Source organism: Gopherus flavomarginatus, chromosome 12 (assembly GCF_025201925.1).
Source record: "Gopherus flavomarginatus isolate rGopFla2 chromosome 12, rGopFla2.mat.asm, whole genome shotgun sequence".
NCBI lineage: Eukaryota > Metazoa > Chordata > Testudines > Testudinidae > Gopherus > Gopherus flavomarginatus.
This window is the reverse complement of record NC_066628.1, coordinates 36,885,156-36,909,719: the sequence shown is the minus strand read 5'-3', so window position 1 is coordinate 36,909,719 and position 24,564 is coordinate 36,885,156. Positions and strand designations below refer to the sequence as shown.

Below are 24,564 nucleotides of genomic sequence, written 5' to 3'. Positions count from 1 at the left end.
GATTTCCATTTATTACTTTCACATTCCCTATCCCATAACATTTAATGTGAAAACCCTGGGAATGCACTCAGGCATTGTTACCTTTGCATTATTCAGTGCCCTCACATAGTACTGTATGGTACCCATCCAGGCAGAGCGGGCTCTGCTGCCCTTGGCAAGTCAATAAATGCCTGTCCCGCCCAGTCCTGCAGTCATCCACAGTTACTGAATATTTTGCTGTTTCTGATAGTTTCTGCCCTAGGTGAACACCTGCTTCACCTCCAGGGTAGAGATGGTGCCACCGACAGGCAGAGAGCTGCACCGTGAATACACAGATGTGCACTTACAGAAACATACAAGAGTCACGTGTCAGACGTACAAACACAAGCTTTGTTCAGAGACACACCTGCATCTTTGTGCACTTATGTGCTAGTTACACATACACAGGGCCAAAACTGGCAGTGATGTGAACAGTGATGTCAATTATATGTCAGCTTATAGTCAGAAAATAGGACTCCAGAACCATAAGCAGCAGAGATCTAGCACTCAGTGGGCACTGAAAATGAATGTAACTTTCACTCGAAGAAATGGAATATTTGATGTAGTTGGAAAAACAACTAAGAGGACTGCACAAGTCAAATTAGGGGGCTACTTCTTAAGGGCTGGGGATGGTTCAATCTGTATAAAGCCTTGTATAGGGGTGGGGGTGCAGACACACAGATGAGTAGCATGGGGAAAGTTTGGCCCCATAGACGTACATTACATTTATTGGCTAGTTACATCTGTTTATTGGCTAACTTACACCCAACATGTAATACACCTCACCAATGAATCTGGACCAAGAACTTGTCTAGGTGGCAGCCGGTATCAAGCAGAGTGCCCCAAGGGTCAGTTCTGGGGCCGGTTTTGTTCAATATCTTCATTAATGATCTGGAGGATGGTGTGGACTGCACCCTCAGTAAGTTTGCAGATGACACTAAACTGGGAGGAGTGGTAGATATGCTGGAGGGTGGGGACAGCATACAAAGGGACCTAGATAAATTAGAGGATTGGGCCAAAAGAAATCTGATGAGGTTCAACAAGGGTAAGTGCAGACTCCTGCACTTAGGACAGAAGAATCTCATGCACTGCTACAGACTAGGGACCAAATGGCTAGGCAGCAGTTCTGCAGAAAAGGACCTAGGGGTTACAGCGGGAGAGAAGGTGGACATGAGTCAACAGTGTGCCCCTATTGCCAAGAAGGCTAACGGCATTTTGGGCTGTATAAGTAGAGGCATTGTCAGCAGATCGAGGGATGTGATCATTCCCCTATAGTCGACATTGGTGAGGCCTCATCTGGAGTCCTGTGTCCAGTTTTGAGCCCTATACTACAAGAAGGATGTGGAAAAATTGGAAAGAATCCAGCAGAGGGAAACAAAAATGATTAGGGGGCTGGAGCACATGAGGAGAGGCTGAGGGAACTGGGATTGTTTAGTCTGCAGAAGAGAAGAATGAGGGGGGATTTGATAGCTGCTTTCAACTACCTGAAGGGAGGTTCCAAAGAGGATGGAACTAGGCTGTTCTCAGTGGTGGCAGATGACAGAAGAAGGAGAAATGGTCTCAAGTTGCAATGGGGGAGGTTTAGGTACGATATTAAGAAAAACTTTTTCACTAGGAGGGTGGTGAAGCACTGGAATGGGTTACCTAGAGAGGTGGTGGAATCTCTCCTTCCTTTGAGGTTTTTAAGGTCAGGCTTGACAAAGCCCTGGCTGGGATGATTTAGTTGGGGATTGGTCCTGCTTTGAGCAGGGGGTTGGACTAGATGACCTCCTGAGGTCCCTTCCAACCCTGATATTCTATGATTCTGTGATTCTTTTGTGAGAGCTGTACCTGCTTACACCAGAGCTGCATTCGGCCCAAAGGTGACACAAAAATATATTAGAAACTTACTTCCAGCTAACTAGATTCATTCAGACGTACACCTAGGCCAATACACAGAAACATACATTGCAGCAGTCAGAGATGTGGATCTGTCTGAGAAGCACATGCACTAACATGCATTGGACACCTACACACATACAGCGACAGATACGCACTCACACAATCAGCCAGAGGCACACACTCATTCATATGCTCAGACATGCCCATCATTACTGAAACTATAAATCAATGAATACAGGATTAGAACAAGAAAGCTGCCTGCCTGGGAGGGGCCCCACACTTTCATTTAAGTGCTCCACAGAGCTAAAGCTATGTGCCCACTCCGAGATGCCTTTCTAACTCATGCTCAATTCACACCAGCTCTCTCATTTCCCACTCAATCTGTTTGCTTCACCCCTTCTTTTTATTTCTCAAGAGTGTGGCACAGGCTGCAATTTTCAGCATCAGCCTGAGAATCAGCAGCTCCTGATTCCCTCAGTGGTTTTGAGCAAGAGTCATGGCACCTCTGTGCCTCAGTTTCCCCTCTGTTAGAGGGGGGGAAATGAGCCTGAGCTGGCTCACCGGGGGATTGTGAAGACTAGTGTGTGCAAAGCTCTTGGAAAGCTGTAAAGTGGTGTTATTCTCTGTGTAGTTCAGCTCCACTTCCCAGGTGGGAAGTGCACTTTGTCACGTGAATCTCACCACCATGTGAGACACGCACACAGAGAATACATGCACAGCGTGTCTGTGGTAGCGAGATTCGTGGGATAAATTGCAGAACCCTGGGATAAATTGTGGAAGGTGCAGCTGTGGGCTTGTCCTGTGCACCTGGCTAGATAGTAGGGGCTGAGGGGGACTTTAGAGGAGCAACCAGCCAGGAGCCTGTCCCTGTTTCCTGCTTATTCAGTGCATGTAGCCACCAGGCTGTTTTTTCATTTTTCAGTCCATTACACAAGATCCTCACTCTTCACTGACACCCCTGGCAGCTCCCCTTCTCTGGAATGAGGAGGAGCTCCGAGAGCAAACACTTGAGCACCACCCAGGATTCCTGCCCTGGCTCTCTGCTCAGGGAGGGGACCATGACTCACTTGCCTTGCTGCATTCCGAGACAACGCAGTGAATGAATTCACTTGTTCCAAGTTCCACTTTTGCATTTCTGAGCCAGCTGATTTGGGCAGGGGAAAGTCACCCTTGTCCTTCAGAATAACAGCCCTCGAGATGGGCCTGGGCTAAGTTCCACAGCTGAACAGCCTTGAGATTTAGGAAAGTCTGGATTTGGATCCAGAATTTGCACTGACCCCTGTCTCAATACAATGGGCCAAACCAACACCATATGTCTGAATGCCACCTCCCTACCCCAAACTAGGGAGAAGTTCCCATCCAGATCTGAAGTTTACCTTTCATTAGAAGCTAGAATTTGCTCACGGACTGTGAGGGCTGGCCGAATCACTGAGACATTTTATTCTCGGGGTCATGGAGTATTATCTCCTTGTGTGCATTCAGGAAAACAGGAGAGGAGAAATCCAAAAGCCATCCTTCCTTGAGGGGGGGACCACCAAGCCAGAATAATGGAAATTAGAGACCCAGCCATTCATCTAGTTCAACTGCTCCCCGCCCCCATATAGCAGAACTGTTCCCTACAGTGTACGTGAGAGGGCTCTGTACAGTCTCAGTTTAATGTCCCAAAGCCAAGAGCCTTGGGGCTCAGCCTCGCCTGTGCTAGGTCTAGACTGCGTCTGCAGTTGATGGCTTTTGAGGCCCGGAATCAGGTGCTAGACGGGAGATCACCTGATCTTCAGAGAAGAGGTACTGCATCCCATGAGAGAGACCTCCTGCTCAGTCATAGGAGCACAGATTTGCAGGGAATAGGAAGGCTACAGCGGGGGATTTGGGGTGAGAGAACCTGGGAAGGGGGCTCTCCACTCCAGCCAGAGAGAAAGGGCTGGCAGGAGTAGGGTGACCAGACAGCAAGTGTGAAAAATCAGGATGGGGCTGGGGGGTAATAGGAGCCTATATAAGAAAAAGACCCAAAAATCAGGACTGTCCCTATAAAATTGGGACATCTGCTCACCCTAGAGGCGTCACCTGCCATGAGAAGCAGGGGCAGACAGATGTCTTCAGGGGAAGAGGCTTTAGGCACAGGGCCGGCTCTACAGTTTTCACTGCCCCAAGCAGCACACCGAATTGCTGCCGTGGGTGGCGGGGGCTGTCCGTGTGACGTTAGGGCAGCAGGTGCGTTTCCGCGGCGGCAGCAATTCAGCAGCAGCTTCTATGTTTAGCTGAAGCTGCCCGACAGCTAAACTTAGAAGCTGGCACCGAATTGCCCTCACCACGGAAATGCACCTGCCGCCCTAAAGGCAGTCGGACTACCCTCTGCGGTAGCAATTTGGCGCGCTGCTTGGAGGCAAAACAACAGGGACTGCCATCCCTTGCAGATTGCCGCCCCAAGCACCAGCTTGGAATGCTGGTGCCTGGAGCCGGCCCTGTTTAGGCAACACCAGGACCTGGCTTTTGGAAAGGCACTATTGAGTCTAACAAGGGGCTGCATGAACTATAGAGTCTGGGTTAATAGGATATGAGCCATGGTCGGGGACCCCAAGAAAGGGACACTGAAGCAGCGGATAGGCCTGACATCAGGGCAAATAAGCCCCTACTATGCAGCCCTTCCCTTGAGAGACCGTTCTACTAACTATTACATCTTACAGAAAGGCAATGCCGATTCTGCTCCATCTGTGGTGATTACCCCTTTCAGAACCCCCGGTGTTACACTGCAATACACTCCTGGCTGACTGCTATACACTCCTGTGTTATACTGCTATACACTCATGGCATAACTCAGCCTTTCCCCAGAAGTCAGTCTCTCCAGGCCCTCCGGTTGCTCTCTTCTCCCCTGCTTCCATTTTATCAATATTTTCTGACTACAGATGAAGCCTGGAGGATCGACTATCCTGGGAGCAGTCTTGCCATCCCCATATAGAGCCTAGCATTTATGATCTAGGTGGAGGGAAGCCTGGAAGAGAGGGTCCTCATGTTGAAGAGCTAAGGGATGGACAGTGAGCCTGGAGAGACACGACTTGGACTAACGAATGGAGCAGGATATTAGGAGGCAGGAACCAAAAAGTGTAGTCCTGGACAAGTCATTTAATCTCATGTGGTTGGATGCACCAGTGTTCCCGTTGGCAGAGGTTTATTTCCTCATCAGTGAGAGGGGATACTAATACTCCCCCCTCACATAGGATGGCAAGGCCTAATGCTTTCAAGGGATCAAGCACTAAATATTCTAATTATTCTTTGGTTTATTCCCTAGGACACATCCCTTCTGCTGAGGAGGCCAATTGACCCGATGGGATAGAGTCTTTTTCTTTCTAGCACAAACATGATCAGTTCCCCGCTCTTACTTTAATCTGTCCTGCTGCACTTTAATAGGGCTACAAGCACCATTCCTATTTCCCTCCCCCAGATTCCCCTATTAATGGACCATTTTCCTTGTAGTCCCAAGTGAAAGCTTCTGCTAATCTGCTTCATTCTGCATCTGGATCAAAGGAAGGGATGGATGCTGGAGAGCTCCCAAGCCTGCTCAGTGCTTAACATCTCAAGAATAGGAGCCTCTCATCCATCTAATTCCCCTGCACACTGCATGGGCCTCTGCCTGCTGCATCCTGCTACAATTGGTAGCCCAGTCCTGCAAACCCTCCATAGGTCCTGCCTTAGTACCATACCATTCTTCTTGTTCAGATGTTGCTACTCCAAAGAGGTGGTAGGAACAGGATACCCAGGAAATCAGTCTGTTAATACCCAGGATATGTTGGCAGACACCTGAAAAACCTACCAATTCCCCACACCCATGGAAGCAAGCTCTATCAGACTAGATTCAATTCTACCTCCTTCTGTGTTTGAATGTGGTTGGTCACATATACAGCAACACCAGGCCTCCCCTGGGTGCTCTGAGTGGTCTAAGCACAGGGTTGGGAACCAGTAGACACTTAACTCTCACCAGGACATAGGACAAGCAATTTGACCTCTCTCACTTAGTTTCTTCATTTCAGACAGAGGGATGACACTGACCAACCCCACAGGCTGAGGCTGGATTAGTTAACCTTTGTAAAACACTTTGATGGTGCCAGGCATTATTATTTATCAATAGGCTGCTGCCCTTAAATAAACCCCTGAGCAGCCTGGCTTGATCTTCTGAGCAGGACAGACACTGTCCTGAGAATGGCTGCATGCCCTGCCACCCCACTCAGCACAAGAGGCAGGGCAAAGTCCTTGGCGTGACTTGTTACCTCAGCGGAGTTGCAGCTGGGCACCGTTTGGCCCAAGTTTCTTACCAGGGAATAACAAGAGCAATCTCAAAATGAGACATTAAAATAGGTCTAGAAAAGCTTTAACAGCAGAAGTGACCAGCTGACAGGTATTTGGAATCACATTTCAGAGGTTTCAACACAGCCTGGTCTGACTGACAAGGCCAAGGCCAAATTGCTTCACAAACAGGGTGGGGAAAAAAGACTTTAGAAATTTAGGCTAAAATACCCAAGCTGGGGGCCTCTAGGTAGGGATCTTACTGCAGAGCTTGGCCCCAAGGGAACCTGAGCTACAGCGGGGCTGAGAGTCTGCAGCCTCCATTGTCTTCACTATTAACTGTCGGTGCTTGGCCCCTCAGAGACTCAGGGCCAGTCTACACTGGCACCATTAAAGCCCTGCTGTGGTAGCACTTTAACATGGCTTGTGTAGTCGCGGCAGAGTGCTGGGAGAGAGCTATCTCAGTGCTCTAAAAACCCCACCTCCACGAGGGCCGCAGCTTCCAGTATTAGTGCACTGGCTACACTGGCACTTTACAGCGCTGCAACTGTCACGCTCAGGGGGGAGTTTTTTCACACCCCGAGCAAGACGGTTGCAGCGCTGTAAAGTGCCAGCGTAGCCAAGCCCTTGGGCTGTTGCGGTAGGTGCCGAGCGATGGAGCAGGGGGCTAATGTGAGACAGTGAAAAAATGTAGGATTTAGTTTAGTGCCTGTTTCTTTAACCTGGTTATAGGAGATTTGGGGCCCATACACACTGGCCAGCTGAATTAGGGTACAACCAAATTTAACAACTGCTTTAAACACTGCAATTGTGGGCATGTAGATGGGACAACTCGCTAACCCTGGATCTCAGCGACCCACTCTGCAGATCAGTTTTTGTGGTCAGGCCCCTTCTTGGGCAAACTGTGGCTGAGCTAACGTGTGCAGCCCTGTATTATTTGTGCTTCCTGTAGATCTACAAATCACCTTGCTTTGTGCTTCCCCCCCTATGGCCAGGCTGGGAGCAGCGTTTAAAACGAATCCCAGCATCTGGAATAGGATTCTGAGAAAACGTGACAGAGTGAGGAGAGTGGCAAATAACCCTGAGGTGGGGTCTGCCATTGAGTAGGGGAAATAGCTCTCTTTACAAGATCTCCCTATCAAGGATGCCCAGGGAAGCCTGTCCCTAGCAGGAGCCCTCTGGCTTCCAGCTTAAAGACCCCGGAAAGATGTTTCTTTGCCTCTGCGTCTCAGCCCTCAGAGCACACTGATAGACAAGTACCACAACACTACTCTTCAGAGTGAAACTGAGCCTCTTACAGCCCGCAGGACTTAATCCATGCATGGTCTGCAAAGAAGCAACCTCTGCCACCCTATTACATGCCTTTAGCCAGGATGAATTATACTCACAATTTATAGCCCAGCCCAGCCCATGCACCTCCTGTTTCATTCAGCCAAGAGCAGGGGAATGCTGAGCTTAGTGCCAGCTGGACCCTTTGGTTTGGGTTCCTTTCTTGAAGGTTTTAACGTTCTCTTCTAGCTCCATCTCAGCTCATAAGGCAGCATCACCCCAGCACCGGCCACCTACCGATTGGGATATACAGTCTAGAGACACTGAAAATGCTACACTGAGCTATTAACAGGCCAGCTAAACCTTGATAAGCTGAAGTTCGTTGCCTGAGAACATCTCTTGGAAACAGGCAACAGCCATGTCCAGGTATTGCCTCTTGCACTACAGCCTTCCATCCGCTTACCTGAATTAAGGTCATGCCTCCCCATTCCAGGTGGCTAATCACTGCAATATCTCACATATATCTAGAGCTTTACAAACTAGATGGTGTCCAGACAAACCATGCAGCTACCTCTGGGGTTGAGTGCCAGGGAGACAATCTACACAGCCGATGGAGGGAGGGGAGACTTTGGCTAAGTCTCTGGGCAATTCCCAAAGAGAAACTTGGTTGTTTAGGTCTCAGCAGGAAGATCTTCCCTCGGCTCTGCGCTATTCTGCACGTCCTCATTTATTCAGAGACCACCTCTTCCCTGGACACCTTTTCTCCCATCCGTGCTCGGAGAGGATCCAGGAGTCGCACTTACTTGGTTTGCTTGATTGGAGATAGTTTACTTGGGGAGCCCTTGCCCACTCCCTTGAACATCTTGGCAGGAATTGAGTTCCCTTCCTGGCGTCCGCAAAGCTTTTCAGGGCACAGCCTCTCTGCTCTAGTCTGCGGGGATGGAACGACAGGCTCCAGCTGGGAAGGTCTGATGCACGTTAAAAGAGCAGTTTCTGGGTGGCTCCTCCCCAAGCCACCAGTGATCCAGAAGCAGGGATGGAGCCTGGTTTTAAAAATGACTAGAAAAACCAGTTTGTGGAAAGAGCAGAGCCCCGGAGGGGGGGCTGGCGACCCCGCCCTGCTTTTCAGAGGAATGTTCTTCTACACAGGCTATCTGGCACAGTCAGACACGGGTTTCTCTCAGGTAGAGGGGAAGAATCCTGCCTCATCTTTAGCTTCAAACAGGATGAATCCAGCAACTCCGGTGCAGTTGATTAAATGTCAGTTCTAAGCTTGTAATTATCTTCCCTGCCAATTAGTAACTTCATCTATTGAAAGGAGGAAAGGGAAAGCAGCTTCCCAGTTAGGTAGCAATACCGGTGCCTTTGGACCTTTCGATCATTATAGTTCAATTACATAAGGAAAAGGAAGCAGGCGGTTTGGAGTCGTGTTCCCAGCCCTACCACAGACTCATTAGGTGAGCTTGGACAAGCAATCCAGCCTCTCAAAATGGGAGCTAATGCTCCTGCTTTCTCTCACATGTACGGCAGCCATGCTACTTATCAAGGCAAGACCAGAGGGGAATGTATAGGCCAAGCCTCCCTTTTAAAGGGCTGTCACCCACAATGTGTCATGTACGCTACAAAAATCATACGTTTCAATCACAGCATCTGATCCTTTACTTCATTGCTGGAAAACGTACTCTCCTCTGATCAGCTGCTTCTTAATAAGGAGCATGGGGCATAAGGCAACAGCTAAATAGCACCCCTTAAAACCAGAACGGGTGGCAACCCCAACTCCCAGGAGTGTTGAGAAGCTGGAGTCAGTGTTTCTGAAGCACCAAAAGTGAAACAGAAGGGCACAGTATTATTCTAGTACAGGGCTCACCGTCACACTGAAAGGCCAGGTGTAATATAATTTAAAACATGGCTCCTGCTAAGCCAGTTAATAAAATGGATGGGGCAAGGGGTATGGATGTGGGATTAAAATGGTTCAAAAAGGTGGGTTTTTTTTAAAATGATGTTCACCAGTAGGTCAAAGACGGTTATAGATTGGTTTAGGAGGAGCCATCGGATGCAATCCTGGTCCCGCTGAAGTCAATGAGAGTTTTGCCACTGACTTTAATAGGGCCAGGATTTGTCCCCTGGTTCTTAGGCACAGCTAGCGTAAATTGGCCTTGGTAACATAATCCTTCCTTGAGCAACACAGTATACTATGGAGGCTGTGTACTCCCCCAAAAGACTCCACCCCAGCTTTTTATAATTTGTATTATAATAGCACCTAGGGGTCCCCATGCAGATAAAAATCCCATTTAGAGGCAGTGATACCTAGTGAATAGAGCCCTGGACTGGGACTTGGGAGAGCTGCGTTCTATTCCCATTCTGCCACTTGGCTGCAGGGTGACCTTGGTCAAGTCATGTCACTGCTCTGTGCTCTGTGCCTCAGTTTCCTCATCTGTAAGATGAGGCTAATGATACTCACCTCCTTTGTAAAGTGCTTTGAGACTATGGATGATAAGATATTATTGGGCCAGGCGCTGCATACACACCTAGTAAGAGCCAATCCCTGCTCTGAGAAGCTTACAGTCTAAAATCGTGTCTCTTTTAAAAAAAGAAAATCTGAAAATCCACCAAAAGGGAAGATTTTTAAGGCATTTAGGGCCTGATTCTCCCATCTTGGACCTTGTGCTGTCAATTGCACTTGCACAAAGAGGGTGCAAAATATGATCAGACCCATGTGATTGCATTTTTCACCCACTTTCCACAAGTATCTTGGGTTAAAGTTTATACAAGTCAGTGGAGACTCAGGCCCCTTGCTATTCAAGGGGTAAAACTAGGAGGAATGGGGGAAAATATGTACTACCAGAAAAACAGGCACGGGGGCGGGGTGGGGCAGAAATACAAAAAAATAGGTAGTTGGACATGCTTTCCAGGGCTGCTCCCCTCCCAGAATATTTTCACCTTTAATCAATCATCACGTGTCAGTTGGGAGTGCAGAGGTAGAAATTCCTGATCTGCTGGCCTTTAAGTTACTAAAATGTTTCTATGTCTCTCCACCACACACTCAACAAAATGCCCATGCACTTTTTCTTCCCAGCTGGATCCAATCTTGGACTGAGCTCTCTTTTAAAGTAAGCCTCTTGACGAGAGAACAGCCCTATAAACACCTTTCTGCTCCAGTGGCAAGAAGCGCCTGTCCCATGCACAGCGTGGGAGAAAGAAACACAGGGCTAATCTCAGAATTGATGCAAAGAATTACAAGCATCTCAGCCGAGTGCTCTTTGCCAGCTAGGTTAGGGTGTGGCACTGATCGGAGAGAACAGCAAACCATGCTCTAGTGTGTAGTTACTAGAGCTGTTTTCAGTGGCAAGAATGGGGACCTGGCCATGTGCTGAATGGTTAGTCAGAGAGAGGTGCTGCCTTTGAGCCAGGTGGCAACTGGTAAAGATATTGATGTAATGTTTTGGTTAACAAACAAGACTTCTGCTTGTAACGCTTGGAAGAGGAAGCCTTTTCCTTTGTGAGCCCCAGTGAATGCTGAGTATTAATACAGCAGGTTTAAGACAAACAAAAGGAAATATATCTTCACACAATGCACAGTCAACCTGTGGAACTCCTTGCCAGAGGATGTTGTGAAGGCCAAGAATATAACAGGTTCAAAAAAGAACTAGATAAGTTCATGGAGGATCAATGGCTATTAGCCAGGATGGGCAGGGATGGTGTCCCTAGCCTCTGTTTGCCAGAAGCTGAGAGTGGGCGACAGGGGATGGATCATGTGATGATTACTGTTCAGTTCCTCTGAAGCCCCTGGCACTGGCCACTGTTGGAAGACAGGACACTGGGCTAGATGGACCATTGGTCTGATGCAGTATAGCCATTCTTCTGTACAAATCCTGGGGCTGGATTCTGTATGAACAGCCACTGCACAGGTGTTTGGAAAGAGTCCAAGATGAAGAAAGGCGACTGAGGCCGCTGGAAGCCACAGCAATACACATGGTTACAAAGAACTTCTCACCAGGGTATTATTTTGCCGTCCTTAGTGAAGGATTGCTAAGCACTTAGCCTCTATTCAGCCTCACGCCATCCCCGGGAGGTTTGTATTATCCTCAGTCTCAGCTGCAAAAAGTAAGCGCCGAGAGATTAAAGGGTACACAGTGCTGTCTGTGCACAGGCCTGTGTCGGAGCAACATGATCCCTTCTCTTGCTGAGAGCCCTTGGAACGGAGCAACTTGCTCCCCTGGCACAGCAGGCCAGTGCAAGGGGAAGAGGGCCATGCCTCCTCTTCCTCATGCCCTGTGGGTGATTTACACCACTGGGAGCACATGGAAGGATGAGCCTGAAATTCTTCCTGGGCCTTGAGTGGTGCACATGTGAAAAGAGGGAAGTTCCTGCTTTGCCCTCTGCCCACTTCTGGTGTGGGTCAGTCTGTCTCTTGCTCACACTGAATTCCCACTGAACCCAACAGTGACTCCCACTACTCGCAAAGGACCGTATGGCTCAGTCAGAGCAAAGGTTGGTAGAACCAGGCCCTTAGACCCAGCTCCTCAAAGGTATTTAGGGCCCTAACTCCCATTGATTTCCATATCATCTATATCCATCTTTGAGGATTTGAGGAGTTCCCCCACAGTGAATCGGTGATGGAACCAGGGATAGAGCAAACCCCCTCCCATTCTTCCATCCTCAGTCTTATCTATCCACCACTATTTTCCTCTTAATTATGCCCCATTCTGCCATTCTTACCCTCCTCTTTGGGGCTAGACAAATATTTCTTTCCTTTGGCTAGTATCCCTCATCTGCTGCAGGGAGTGTTAAGAGACCTGGAGGAGAAAGGTAGCAGTAGTTCTTTTCATGAGAGATCTTTAGTCTTTGGCCTTCTCACCTGTGGCTGGTGTAGCCCATTTCCCTGTTCTGTGAAATCTAGTTTTGACATTGGTAAAATTGCAGGTATATTTAGTGGTTATGGAAGCAAAGGGCTGAGAGCAGGGGGAAGATCCAGGTCTGTTGGGGACTGGGTGTGAGATATTGGGAACGGTCCTTTCAATTGGTTTAGCTTCCCTCCCCAGGAAGTCTTGGGGAGGGAGGCTGCAGCAGCCCTTGTCCTGGTAGGTGGTGACAGTTGGAACCTCATGACAGAATACAGAGAATCTCATTCAAGCACCGAGGGGGCAGCGTGATTACTGAACAGTACCTTGGGCTTACACCATACAACAGCACCTTACATCACTGTGCCAAAAGCACCTCAGGTCCTGACCTGTATCAAACAGTGCTGATGAAGTTAAGACTTTCTGGGCAGCTGCAGTGGTTTGGTTATATGGCCTTGGACCAGAGAGGGACAAGGAATTGTTAATGCACATTTTTATGCTCTCGTAAGGTCTAGAGGCTCAGCCCACCTTGGGATCCTATTCTGGTAGATGCTGTGCAAACAGAAGGTGGCATGGTCCTTATTTAGGAAGGAAACACAAGCTTGGTTTTTGGCTTGTGAGCCAAGCAGATCTTGACCCCACTCTTCCACAGGTGAATTACCCCCTTGTCACCGAAGTGCACAGGGGGTGTCTAAAATCAGGCAAGGGAAGCTGCTGTATTAGCTGAGTGCCTTAATTGCACATAAGGGCTGAGGGCCTGGGTTCCCCTGGCACTGTTTTTATGGTTACACCTCCACCATGGCAGAGCCACACCCCCAGGAAGCCTTACAGCTGCAGGTGTGTGAGTGCATTCCGGAAGTGCTGAAGCCCAGTTCTCAGGGAGGGAGGCTCATTTCCAAGGCACAGCACTGTGGGTGGGGTTAGGACAACTGGCTGAACAGGTACAGCTGTAGTACCTGTAATTTCCTGTGCAGTGGGCAGAAACCGTTGTAGGCTGCACCGGTTCAGTAGGCCCTGACCTACCGTAACTCTGCACAAGTGTGGCAGACAGAACTTGTAAACACACCAGTTCCACTGCCAGGGCCGGCTCCAGGCACCAGCTGAGCTAGCAGATTCTAAGGTGTGGCATTCCGTCCAATCCTAGAGTGGCACAGCTGCCCTTTCCCCCCCTTTTTTTGGTTCACCACTCTGGCTGCCCTGTAGGGGCAGTGGCGGGGAGGAGGGGAGCACCCTGCTGGGAGCAGGCTGCGTGCTCCATCTGCCCCAGCCAGTGCCAGATCTGCAGCAAGCTCAGCAGCCCGTGTCTTTCCCTCCCCACCAACCTTCAATTCACCTGCAGATGGGAGCGGCGTGGAGCCCTCCCTGCAGATGGCGTGGTGGGAGGGGCCAAGTGGCAGGCACCCTGGCTGAAGGAAGCCCTGGGCGCCCCCCATCTCTCTCTCTCCCGTTCCCTCCCCCCACTAGAGGGGGCACACACTCCACTGCCTGGGGCATGTCTGCAGCACAGGGAGTCCCACTAGCCAGCGCGGCCGGGGGAGGCAGCCGCGAGCTGCTAAGTAAGTGGCACCGAAAGTTTTGCACTGGTTCTGGCCACCCTCCATGTTTGTTTTTTCCTTCGCTACTCTGGCCACCCCACACATTGTTTTTTGTTTTTGCTTGGGGCAGCAAAAAAGCCAGAGCCGGCCCTGTCCACTGCTGGCTGTGGGCACAAGGCAGCAGGCAAACACTCTAAGCTGCAAGTGTCTTCCTGCAGCATCTTTCCCCCCTCCCATAGATAGTACGATAGCACTGTTGGGGGATGTTTGACATCAGGCAGTAGAATTGGTTTAGGCACAAGGAGCCCAGGGCCAAACCCTGCAAGGAGGTTTGCCACTTTCTGATGCCAATCGTCTCAGAAGTGGTTGAACCTTTAATAAGCATAGCAGGGAGGGCACTGGTGAAGATAAGTCGGCAAATTGGTACCAGCATATCCTACCCAAACATGGCAAAGTCTTGCCATCTCTCGGAAGCAGAGCATGATGGGGTGCCTGCCCCAGACTGGGCTCTAAGAGGTTAAGAGAACCCCTGGGGAGGCTGCACCAGAGGCAGTCAGAGAGGGGCTGTGAGGAGCAGCCAATCAGGGCCAGGCTGACCCATATAAGAAGGGCTGCAGCACAGAGCAGCTTCAGTCACTCCCTGGCGCTTGTGGAGGAAGATGGACTGAAGACAGCAAACACCCTGGACAGAGCAGTGCTGCTGGCAGAGACCCAGGGAGCTAAAGGCAGCCTCCTAGTGGGCTGCAGAAATCTGCAGGCTGAGGCCCTGAGACAAAGGGCTGTGGGGAAGTGGCCCAGGGAAATTTACAGAGTAGTGGGCAGGGCTGGGTCTCCCTCTGCTGAGGAAGTACCTGGACTAAGAAAATGAGACACTCCCCCGGAAGGGGGGAGCACAGAGTGCAGCACAGCTGGAGGGCTGTGTCATGAAGAGGACACTGAGGTCCTGGGAATGACATGTGCCCCTAGAACAGAAGTTACAGCGGTGAGATACCACCAGAACAGAGCACACTGGCTCGCAGAGCTGACCCCAGGACATCCAGCAGGGGGTGCCTCAGTGGAGAGTCCCACCCCATCACACAGACACAAAACCAACCCTGGCCTAGAGCGGGGAACAGCTCACTTCTATGGAGGGTTAGTCTGCTGGTTATATTGCAAGTTGCTTGGTATTCAAATATGCTGAAACAGTCCTAAAACAAGCAGTGCACTGGCTCTTCCAGACCGCGTTGATACCTCAGAGGTATCAGGGAGCGTATTGGCTCTCTGAATTTGCTGGGATTGGTACCGCTGCCCTCCACCGGGAAGTGTCTGCAGAGGTTTTCTTAATGATGGAGCTACAGTCCTTGCATTTTTATTGGGCCTTCAAGAGTAATGAATCTCAGTGCTTTACATAGCTAGTGATAAGCTACATCCAGCAGTCTCCATTAGAACATAAGAACGGCCATACTGGGTCAGACCAAAGGTCCATTGATCTAGCACCGTATCCTGTCATCCAACAGTGGCCAATGCCAGGGAATAGCAATCGTTAATACATCTAGTATTCTGTGTACACACAGTAGAGCTAGCCAGGAAATCTTATTCCTGTCCCCATGAGAGTTCAAGACTGACTTTCTTCCCCCTCCTCTATTTTAATCCAAAAGTTGAAATCTCAGACAGACATTTTGGTGACCAGATAACTTTGCTCATGGAGTAAGATGCTACTCAATGCGAGTCGTCTCGATGACTTCAGTAGGACTCTTCATAGAATTAGGGGCTACTCACCAGGAGTAAGGTAACCGCTTCTAGTCCTTTGACCCCAAAGGGCAGGGGGTAGTTCAGGAGTTCAGTGGATCCTGGGGACAGCAACACAGGTGCTGGGAAAAAGAGCTGACAAAGCAGAACCGGCTAACAGTTGCTGGGAAAAAATGAGGTGATTGGAGTAGTGAATCTGACCAGCCACTATAACACCAGGGCATGGTCCTCCTCCCCTCATTGCAAATCAGAAGCAAGGCCAGCAAGGGCAATGGAGTTACCCTGGCAGAGGCTGATGCAATCAGACCTGTTGTCTAATCTATAGGACACCTGTTTACAATGGGGACACTTTTCAAAAGCACTGGCATGAGCGAGGCACTAGAATCCTACTGAATTTCTATGGCACTTGGGCTAAAACTCTCCAAAGCTCCCAAATCACCCAGGTGCTGGTGTCCCCATTTCTGCCAGCTTTGCAAAGTTAAACAGATGCCAACCCTGGAGCACAGCAACTGCCTGCAGTGCCTCTCATTTCTCCTCCCTTTTTGTCCCCACGATGCTGTTTTCATTCAACCCAACAGGAACCCTTACAAACTAGCTCTGAGGGCAGCCAATCTATTAAAATTGCTGCACCGGTAAGAAAACAGGACACTTATTCTTTTTCTCTGTCCTGCCATCATTATGCAATTTAAAGTCTCCAAATGCTCAAGTCATTTCTTTTCCCCCCTTTAACGATTGGAAAGCCCAGCAGCGGCAGCCGCCCTATGGGACATAAAGACTTAGGAGATTGCAGGATTGATTTATTCAGTGCTCTGAGCAGCATGAAAGTGACTGAGCGCAGTGCTTTGATTTCTCTCAAGCTGATCAAATGCTGGACTAAGGACACAGCAGAGTTTTACATGGTTGCAAGACAGACCCCCAGGGATGGATTCAGCCTGGAAATTGAACTAGCCTTCTTCAAAGACAGTAGTTCCTCTGGTGAAGTTCAATGTCTCAGTACAATTAAGTGAAGAGAAAGGCAGACTTAGAAGATTGAACTTCCCGCCACCTAATTTAGCTGCACTTTGCAGGCCTAATCTAACCCCCAAGGCAGGCTTCTATTGACTTCAGTGGAGCGCGACCCTACACAGCAATGAAGTCAAGCTTTATTGCAAGCTGGATCAAAGTTTTGGGCCCTGAAGAGTCTTTTCCAAACTCCAAAAGGAGCAGAATCCCTTCAAGCTGTGTTCTGTTAAGGCCCTGTGGCTCATCCACCATGTAATGGGCGCTTTGCTTGTTGGTATTGGCTGCAGATGGGTATTCGTTGGGTGTGCCCTTGTATCCCTCCCCCTTTCAAAAAAATGATTTGAGTCTGACGGACTGGCCAGCACTGCAGGTTATAACAAGAGAACAGTTTAATGCTTTGCACAGGATTCAGCCAGGCTCAGATCCTCCCTTTCTAAACTTGCACTTGAAAAGACAAGGCATAAAAACAAAAACCAACAAAGCCGTCCGTGGATGCAGAGCGTATGACACTGGATACAGACCAGCTATTGCTCTTTCACTCCAAAACCTGTTCAGTGGAACCACCAAATCCTGCTTCTTCACACAACAAAAGTATTTCCAACACCCCATCAGTGGCACAATCCAGCCTTCTAGGCAGCCTACCTCTAATTCCTAAAGGCATCAGAGCCCTTCCACATTCTTTTCCCAGCATATCTCATGCACCCCGTGCTGTTGGCTCACTAGGGCTTCCCTCACTCTCCTCCCACTCAGCCATTAAGGCTGTAGCCAGGACATGCACCTGAATTCTCCATAGCTCCTTGTGCCATAGCCTGATTATTCTTCCCCCATCAGACTGCAAGAAGCCACACTCTCTGCCCTCACTTAGGATGCTGCAATAGTGCTGAAAGAATCCAGTAATATGTTGTACATCTACAGAGGCTTGCAGCAAAGGATCTCACACCACTTTGGAAAACTTGCCCCTATTTAAATTGCATTAGATAGTGCCTGCCTGTATCACTTGGCTTGGCATTAGTTGACCAGCTTGCTTACGTGAACTGTCCCATGAACTTGGTAAGGAGATCTGCTCCAATCAAGGTATGACTTAAGCCAATTAACCATACAACGAGAGAGAGAATTAAACCTTTAGGCCAGATGTCCATGCATGCCTCAAGCCAGTTAGTGCAACATTCGTGTGCAGTGGAAGACAAATGAAGTAAAACAAAAATGAAAAGTGCACTTCAAAGGAGGAAGTTGGCATTAGCATTATTCTGAGACAATCTGTGAAATCAATACCCTTTTGTAGACCCGATGCTTTCCAACAACAGACAAGAGCTACGTATTACTATTTATCTAGCACTTTTCATCAGTAGATCTCAAAGCACTTTACAAAGGTCAGTAGCATTAGCTCCATTTTAAAAATGGGGAAATGGAGGCGGGGAGGTGGGATGCGACTTGCCCAAGGTCACCCAGCAGGTCAGTGGCAGAGATAGGAATAGAAGCCATCTCTCAAATCCCAGTCTATTGTGCTGTCCACTAGGACACACTGCGTTCTCCGTAGAGGAGACTGGCCTAAGCATTCTTTGAGGAGGTTATGTCAAGCCTGCAGATAGGCCGGGAAGGAATAAACGAGCCTGCAGCCAGTTCCATGCTGTGGAAAGACAGACGGTAGCTTAATCAGGTACTGACGCATAGCCATCAGAAAGCAAGATGTAGTCTCACTCCGACGTAGATTTTGCTGCAAAGAAAACAAATACAGGAGCTACTGGGTAGCCCTTGTTGCTTTGCCCAATCATGAGACACACAAAGGTACTCACAATGACAAGGAAGTTCTGGAAATATGGCTCCATAGGGTAACCCAGTGGGGATCAGCTTTTCCAAGAGAATAAATATGGGCCTGACTTGAATAGTTTATAGTTTAATAAAAAGGGCAGCAGTTGAAGGAAGGGAGGGCATGGTGCTATCATGGCTAAAGAGGCCCCGTTATTAAGGACAGTTTTGAAGGAAGAGTCTAAAATGTATATAACAAACATGACAGATCAAAGCCAGAGTGCAGAGACAATGGCACCACATGTTCCTTCGTGACTATCCATGGTAACAAGCCCATTATTGAATGCAGTCCAGTATCAGCTGATTCCTTGCCTCTGTAGCCCTCCACCTGCTCCCCTCCCTCCTCACTGCCTGGGAGAACTGCTAATGGACAAACATGCGAGAGCAGGTGGCTCTCGCTAGCACTCAGAGGGAGCAGAGGGAGGGTTAATTACATCCTTGTGCACACTGGGCCCAGGGGTTGGAGTCCAAAAGTGGTTTACTGGGAGGGGAAGTTAGTGAGTATTTACTGAGATTTGTTAACTTTTAACAGCTGAGTTCCTGTGGGCACAGATAATACAGAGGAAAAAATACTCCCATGGGTGTCTCCCTCAGGGCTCCTTCTCCATTTCCTGTACTGCTGGTCACAGGTCAGAGAAGGATGACTAACGTGACATTTTTACACTTAAACTCAGGATGCCTAGAGTTAATAACGTGAGCCACACAGGGATGCATGTCCTGTATATGTGCACTTCCAGTGCCTTTCACTCGAGGCCCTCCAAGTGCTTTCCAAACAGTGGAACCTAAGGAGGAACTCAATAGCCTTCCCATTTTCCAAATGGGGAAATGGAGGAACAATGAGGTTCACGGCTTGATTTTTAATGGTTGCTGCTAAAGTGCTAATGATTGCATCATATCTCAATGGCAAAGAAATAGACAGTAATTCATCCCCTGCCTCCCAGAACTGGTGTTCAGTCACCCTGGACTTCAGTTGTTTCTGGTTAATTCATGGCTTTGCCTAGGAAAATTAAGCCCCTGATCATCCTCTTCTCAGAGCAGAATGCAAACATTCAAGACATACGCATCTACCCTTAGTACAGCTCCTCCTAGGGTTTAAATCAGGGTTCTCAAACTCAAATGACCATGAGGGCCACATGAGGACTAGTACATTAGCCCAAGGGCCGCATCACTGACACCTCCCCCTCACTGACCTTGGCCCTGCCTCCACTCCACCCCTTCCATGAGGCCCTGCCCTGCCTCTTCCCACCCCTTCTCTGCCCCCTATTCGAACCCCTTCCCCAAAAATCCCACCCCAACTCCATCCCCTCCCTGCCCCCAGGGAGTGCAAGAGGAGTGTAGGGTATGGCAGGGGCTCAGGGCAGGGAGTTGGGGTGTGGGGTGCAAGAGGGATGAGTGCTGCAGCAGGGGGTCAGGGCAGTGGTTTGAGGTGCAGCAGGGGTGAAGCAGGGGGTCAGGGTACAGGGTGTAGCAAGGGCAGGGGGTTCAACTGCAGGAGGGGCAGGCTCTGGCCCGGCGCACACCAGGGGCAGACAGGCTCCCTGCCTTCCCTGCCACCATGCCACTTCATTCCAGGAAGCAGCTGGAACATGGGGGAGCAAGGGCGGGGGGGGGGTGTTGCTGTTGCTTCAGGCACCCAGCATCTCCCATTGGCCAGGAACAGGGAACTGTGGCCAATGGGAGCTGCTGGGGGCAGCGCCTGAAGCACCAGCACCACACAGCCCTGTGCCTCTCTTCCCCCATGTTCTTTCTGCTTCCTGGAGGGGCATGGGGGCAGGGCAGGCAGGCAGCCTGCCCTGCCCCCGGTGCGTGCCAGGCCAGAACCGCTCTAGGTAAATGCTGGTGGAGTGGGGGGACCCACAAAGGGCTCACAGGCTGCAGAAAATAACCTCACAGGCCACATGCAACCTGCCTGTTTGAGACCTCTGGTTTAAATAGTCACACTGTCACCACCACCAACGGGTGTGTGCTTCCCAGATTGACCATGGGGTTGGGAGCCAGGAACCCCGGAGTTCTAATTCTCACTCTTTGGCCCTGAGCAAGTGACAGTCTGTCTCAGTTTCACCATCGGTACAAGGATACTTTTACCTGCCCTGCAAGAAGAACTATGAGCAAGCTTATTTGCAAAATGAGTTATCCTCTCAATGACTATTCTCAACATGGGTGTCTAGACGTGGATTGTGACAGTGAATTCTACTGTCTAGAGACCACAGGACATTCTTCTTTGAAAACAGAAATATACCTTTTATAGTATGATGCAACCTTAAATCAGTGGAACTGGAGCAAATTAGATACAACTCCCCTCAGAGGAATTGGTGTAATACCCAAAGACACTTGCACATTTTGCAACAAATATTGAATTTGCAACCTATCCTTCTGTTCTCAAAATCCACGTCTGGATTATAGTGAATTATGTCAATCACGTGAGAGAAAGCAGGGATTTAGAAAACTTTTACCCTGGTTTACGTGACCAGCAAAGGATCAATTTACACAGAAGTTTGGAGAAACATTCAGGAGCATGGTTGAGGACAAGCAAGACTACCAGCCCCATAACAGTCAAACTGATACTGCACTTGTGCTTTAATATCATTGGTATCTGAAACACCACAGAGGGTAGGGGAGATTGGAGCATTGATTCTACACTGGTGAAGAACCAAGACACTGCTATTTTGACTACAAGCAATATGGGTCTTTTTTCTGGCTGTGTAGAGCAGCTAGCCCAATGTGGTCCTGATCCATGACTCTGGCTTCTAGATGGTACTGCACTAATAGCTAGTAATCAGCCAACAATTGGGATAGCTTTGCATCAGGACAGGAAAGTGGAACACAAAAATCTCTATGGGAGGCAGGCACACTTAAAAAAAACAAACCAGTAAAAACCAATCCAAAAGAACACACTTTTTGCTGAACCTGTTCTTAGTCCAATGAGTGAAACCTGAAAGGAGAGGTTTGTGCACAGGAGAGGCTGTATCACAAACCTGTTCCACAGTACCTCTCCCTCTGCATATTTTTTTTACTATTTTGGTTCTAGGTGAGGCAGCAAAGAAAAACAATTTGCAGAGAAGACTTTGAACTAGGGCTGGCTTGAAAACAAGAATTCTCTCATGAAAAGCTTTGAGGCTTCGACATTTGAACACCAGACCCTTTTTTTTTTTTTTTTTTTTGGTGCAACACCCCCAATAGCCTTTGCCTGATTCAAGACTTGAACCTGGGTCTTTCACATCCCAGGTGGGTGGCCTAATCCCTGGGCTATTGGCTACTCTGGAGTGTGGTTTTCTGTCTCCCGCTCCAGAAATTCCATCCTGAACCGGAGATCTTCCTATGGAAAATTGTCAAAATAAAGTTTCAATTTTTTATAAAAAATTGAAAAAATAAAAAAAGTACCACTTTCCAACAAAAGCATCTAGTAAAAATCCCGAGCCAGCTCTATTTAGGGCCCATGATTCTTTGCATGAATGTACAAACCTTTTCTGCCGGTAGTGTCCTTCCAGAGCAGAGTTCTCCATTGCCTCAGAGGGAATTACATTAGGCGGAGATAAGCTGCTCCACATGGAAATCTGACTGTAAACGGGGAGGGAGTGGTATAGATGGTTAGCAGGAGCAAGTTAAGGTAGTCCATTTATGAGCAGTAGCTGTCTTGTCATGTCAATTCCTAACCAGCCTTTAATCAGATGGGCTGGAGTTATGCTCCTGCAGTCAGCAGTGCTCACTAGTACCAACTCTATTTCCTCAATAAAACACAGTGAGAGGGAGGGGAAGAGTAATCATTTCAAACAACTACTGATTGTTCCATGCAACTGAAACAAAGCACAAGGGAAAGAGGAAGTGAAGTACGTAGCACACAAAGTAGCAGTCTAGAAATCCTTTGGAGGAACAATTGTTCTCCCATTCACTCCAGTACATTTCAAATATCATTGCTACACAGGAACCCGCAGGCTTTTATTGCAGTATTTGCCTCCCCAATCAGAAAGGCCCTCACCATTCAAGCGTGGTTAACTCCCCTAACAGACCTTGATGAAGGTATAAGCCAAGGGAAAAAGCTCAGTCTCAGCAGACTAAGGAATTTGGGTTGGCCTTGAGGTCATCTGCCTAGATTCCACTGATTTCCCTTTATTAGTAGATTGTCTTCTCACCTTTAATTTTCCTCATGCTTCTGATGAGCGTGGAACTCGCTTGTGGCTGAGCAAACAGGCAACATCCCTGAGGGGTGCAACACCATTCCACGGGCGGACACTGGGTGTAGAAAACCACCTGCTACTCTCAAGGCTGTGACAATAACTTGTGCTCGGGCCGCATGCATTCCCCCAAAGCATGTTCTTACGTGAAAGCATACTGCCAGTTGCTACTACTCTTAAACAGCCAATCCAATCCCAGATATAGGACAGGGATGACTACATGGAGTCAATATCAGAGCTCAAGTCTAAAACTCTGAAGTTGCCGCATCATTGGATAAAAAACAAGATTTCAGTTTGGAGCATAATTCAAACATAGCTGGCAGTTTAGACTCCTTGCCAGTCCAGTAAGGCTGATGAAGAGTACTGTGTCCTCTAGACAACAGCACACAAGCATGGAAGCTAATAAAGGCTTGTCCAGAAAGCTGGATAAACAATACACATGTCTACGTTTGATCCCCAGCAGTTGATCCAAGTAGCTCTGTTGCACCAGCAGCTCTCTTCAGCTGTAGGTGAAATGTGACAGGGTTCTCTGCATTCTTGGAGAGCAGAAATACAGAAGTTGAACCAGCTGGCAACTGTTCTCCACCCCAAAAACCCTCTTCCTTCCTTTTAAATAAACTAAGGAATTGGTTTGGCCTGGACTTCTGGGTGCAAGAATGAACTTCAGGGGTTAACGAAGCTGAACTAACTTCTACAACCCATTCCTTGGGCAACAGAAGACAAAACAGTCAACACCTTGTTCATCACAACCAGTGATCATGTCAGATCAGGCCCCAGCAAATAGGACGACTGGACTAGGAGCAATCAGAATAAATGTTTTCATACATGGAACACTCACCTTCCAAATGATGTCCTGTTAAAGAGGCTCTGTTCTTTGCCCCTAGCATATTCAGATCGGGATTTTCCATACCATATCAGAACAATGACCCACCTAGCCTCATCTCTCACCTCTAAGACTGACCATCACAAGAGACATCAGTGAAAGGTGCAACACTCCTGCAACAAGACAATACCATAATCTGTCTGGGGGGAAACCAGGCAGTTCCAGTAGCTATTATTCATGCCTTGTTTTTTTTTTTTTTAAATTGTAAGGAGTTTGTCTCAGTGAATTATGAAGAGCTCCCCAGGTTAATAATTGTGTACAAAACTTCACTTCTTTTAACCACTTTTAAAAATCTACCTTAAATTCAGCAATATTCCCCTTGCTATTGTGTTGAGAAAAAGTAAAATGAAGCCTCCTAATGGAGCGTCTCTATGCTATCCATTCATATACCTGTGTCATCTCACTTCTCTTTTCTCAGAAAAGTCCTAAAGCTTTTAAATCTCTTTTTATGGATGCTGTTCCAGATCTGTAGATTTCCATTGGCCTCTTCTGGAGCTTTCCATTGTTACTAGTTCCCTTTTGAGACAGGGTAATTAGAGATAAAGATAGCCTCCAAGAGGCAGATGTTCCATTAAGATTTTTATAAATAAAATAGCATCTATTATTCTCCATCCCTTTATTATAACCCAGCATTTTGTCCTCTTGACTGATCAGCAGTTTTCATTTCACCCTTTATATTATACATTTCAATGGTTGCTTTAAGCATAATAGATTTTTTCCAGCCAACAAATAGATGGACAAGGATAAATGCATGTAGAATTAAGGTTCCTATGTTAGCCTTTAAAATCTTAATACATGTAAAGATTTTGCATGTGAAGTGTATTCTTCCCCACTAACAACTATCCTGAAGTTTTGTCTGGGAATTAGGTTGTACGATTTCAGTCACTCCGTTATTGCAAAGATATTAAATCCTGCAAAGTGAACTCGCAGTCTAAATAAAAGCAATTCACCAAACAGCTGTGTTGTGTGCAGAACAAGTTTACCACTGGGGCCAGCAGCTAGTTTGTAAAACATTAAGCTTTGCTCTGAATCACAGGAGCCGTTTACTATCTCTGATAAGAGAGCTGAAGAAAAGGTTCACATACCAGGTTCATTAATATCGGAATTTGAATTCAGCTTTTTGCTCTGGATGTGCAAGCATTGTGAAGGCT

The 24,564-nt window shown here is 48.2% G+C and overlaps 1 protein-coding gene across 4 annotated transcripts in view; it reads right to left on the bottom strand.

The window, feature by feature from the left end:
* Nucleotides 1-23,543, bottom strand: part of EVPL (envoplakin) — a 74,617-nt gene extending 51,074 nt beyond the window's left edge. The window contains exons 1-2 of one of the 4 annotated variants that reach the window (XM_050919211.1): nucleotides 23,369-23,543; nucleotides 21,821-22,588 (exon numbers count right to left, since the gene is read on the bottom strand). In XM_050919211.1, coding sequence (XP_050775168.1) covers nucleotides 21,821-21,906 — 86 coding nt within the window. In that variant the 5' untranslated portion in view covers nucleotides 21,907-22,588; nucleotides 23,369-23,543. Of the gene's footprint in view, nucleotides 1-8,249; nucleotides 8,817-21,820; nucleotides 22,809-23,368 lie in introns of those variants that run through there. The other 3 variants (XM_050919212.1, XR_007768723.1, XM_050919213.1) reach the window with 3 other exon arrangements.
* Nucleotides 23,544-24,564: the final 1,021 nt, after the last annotated feature.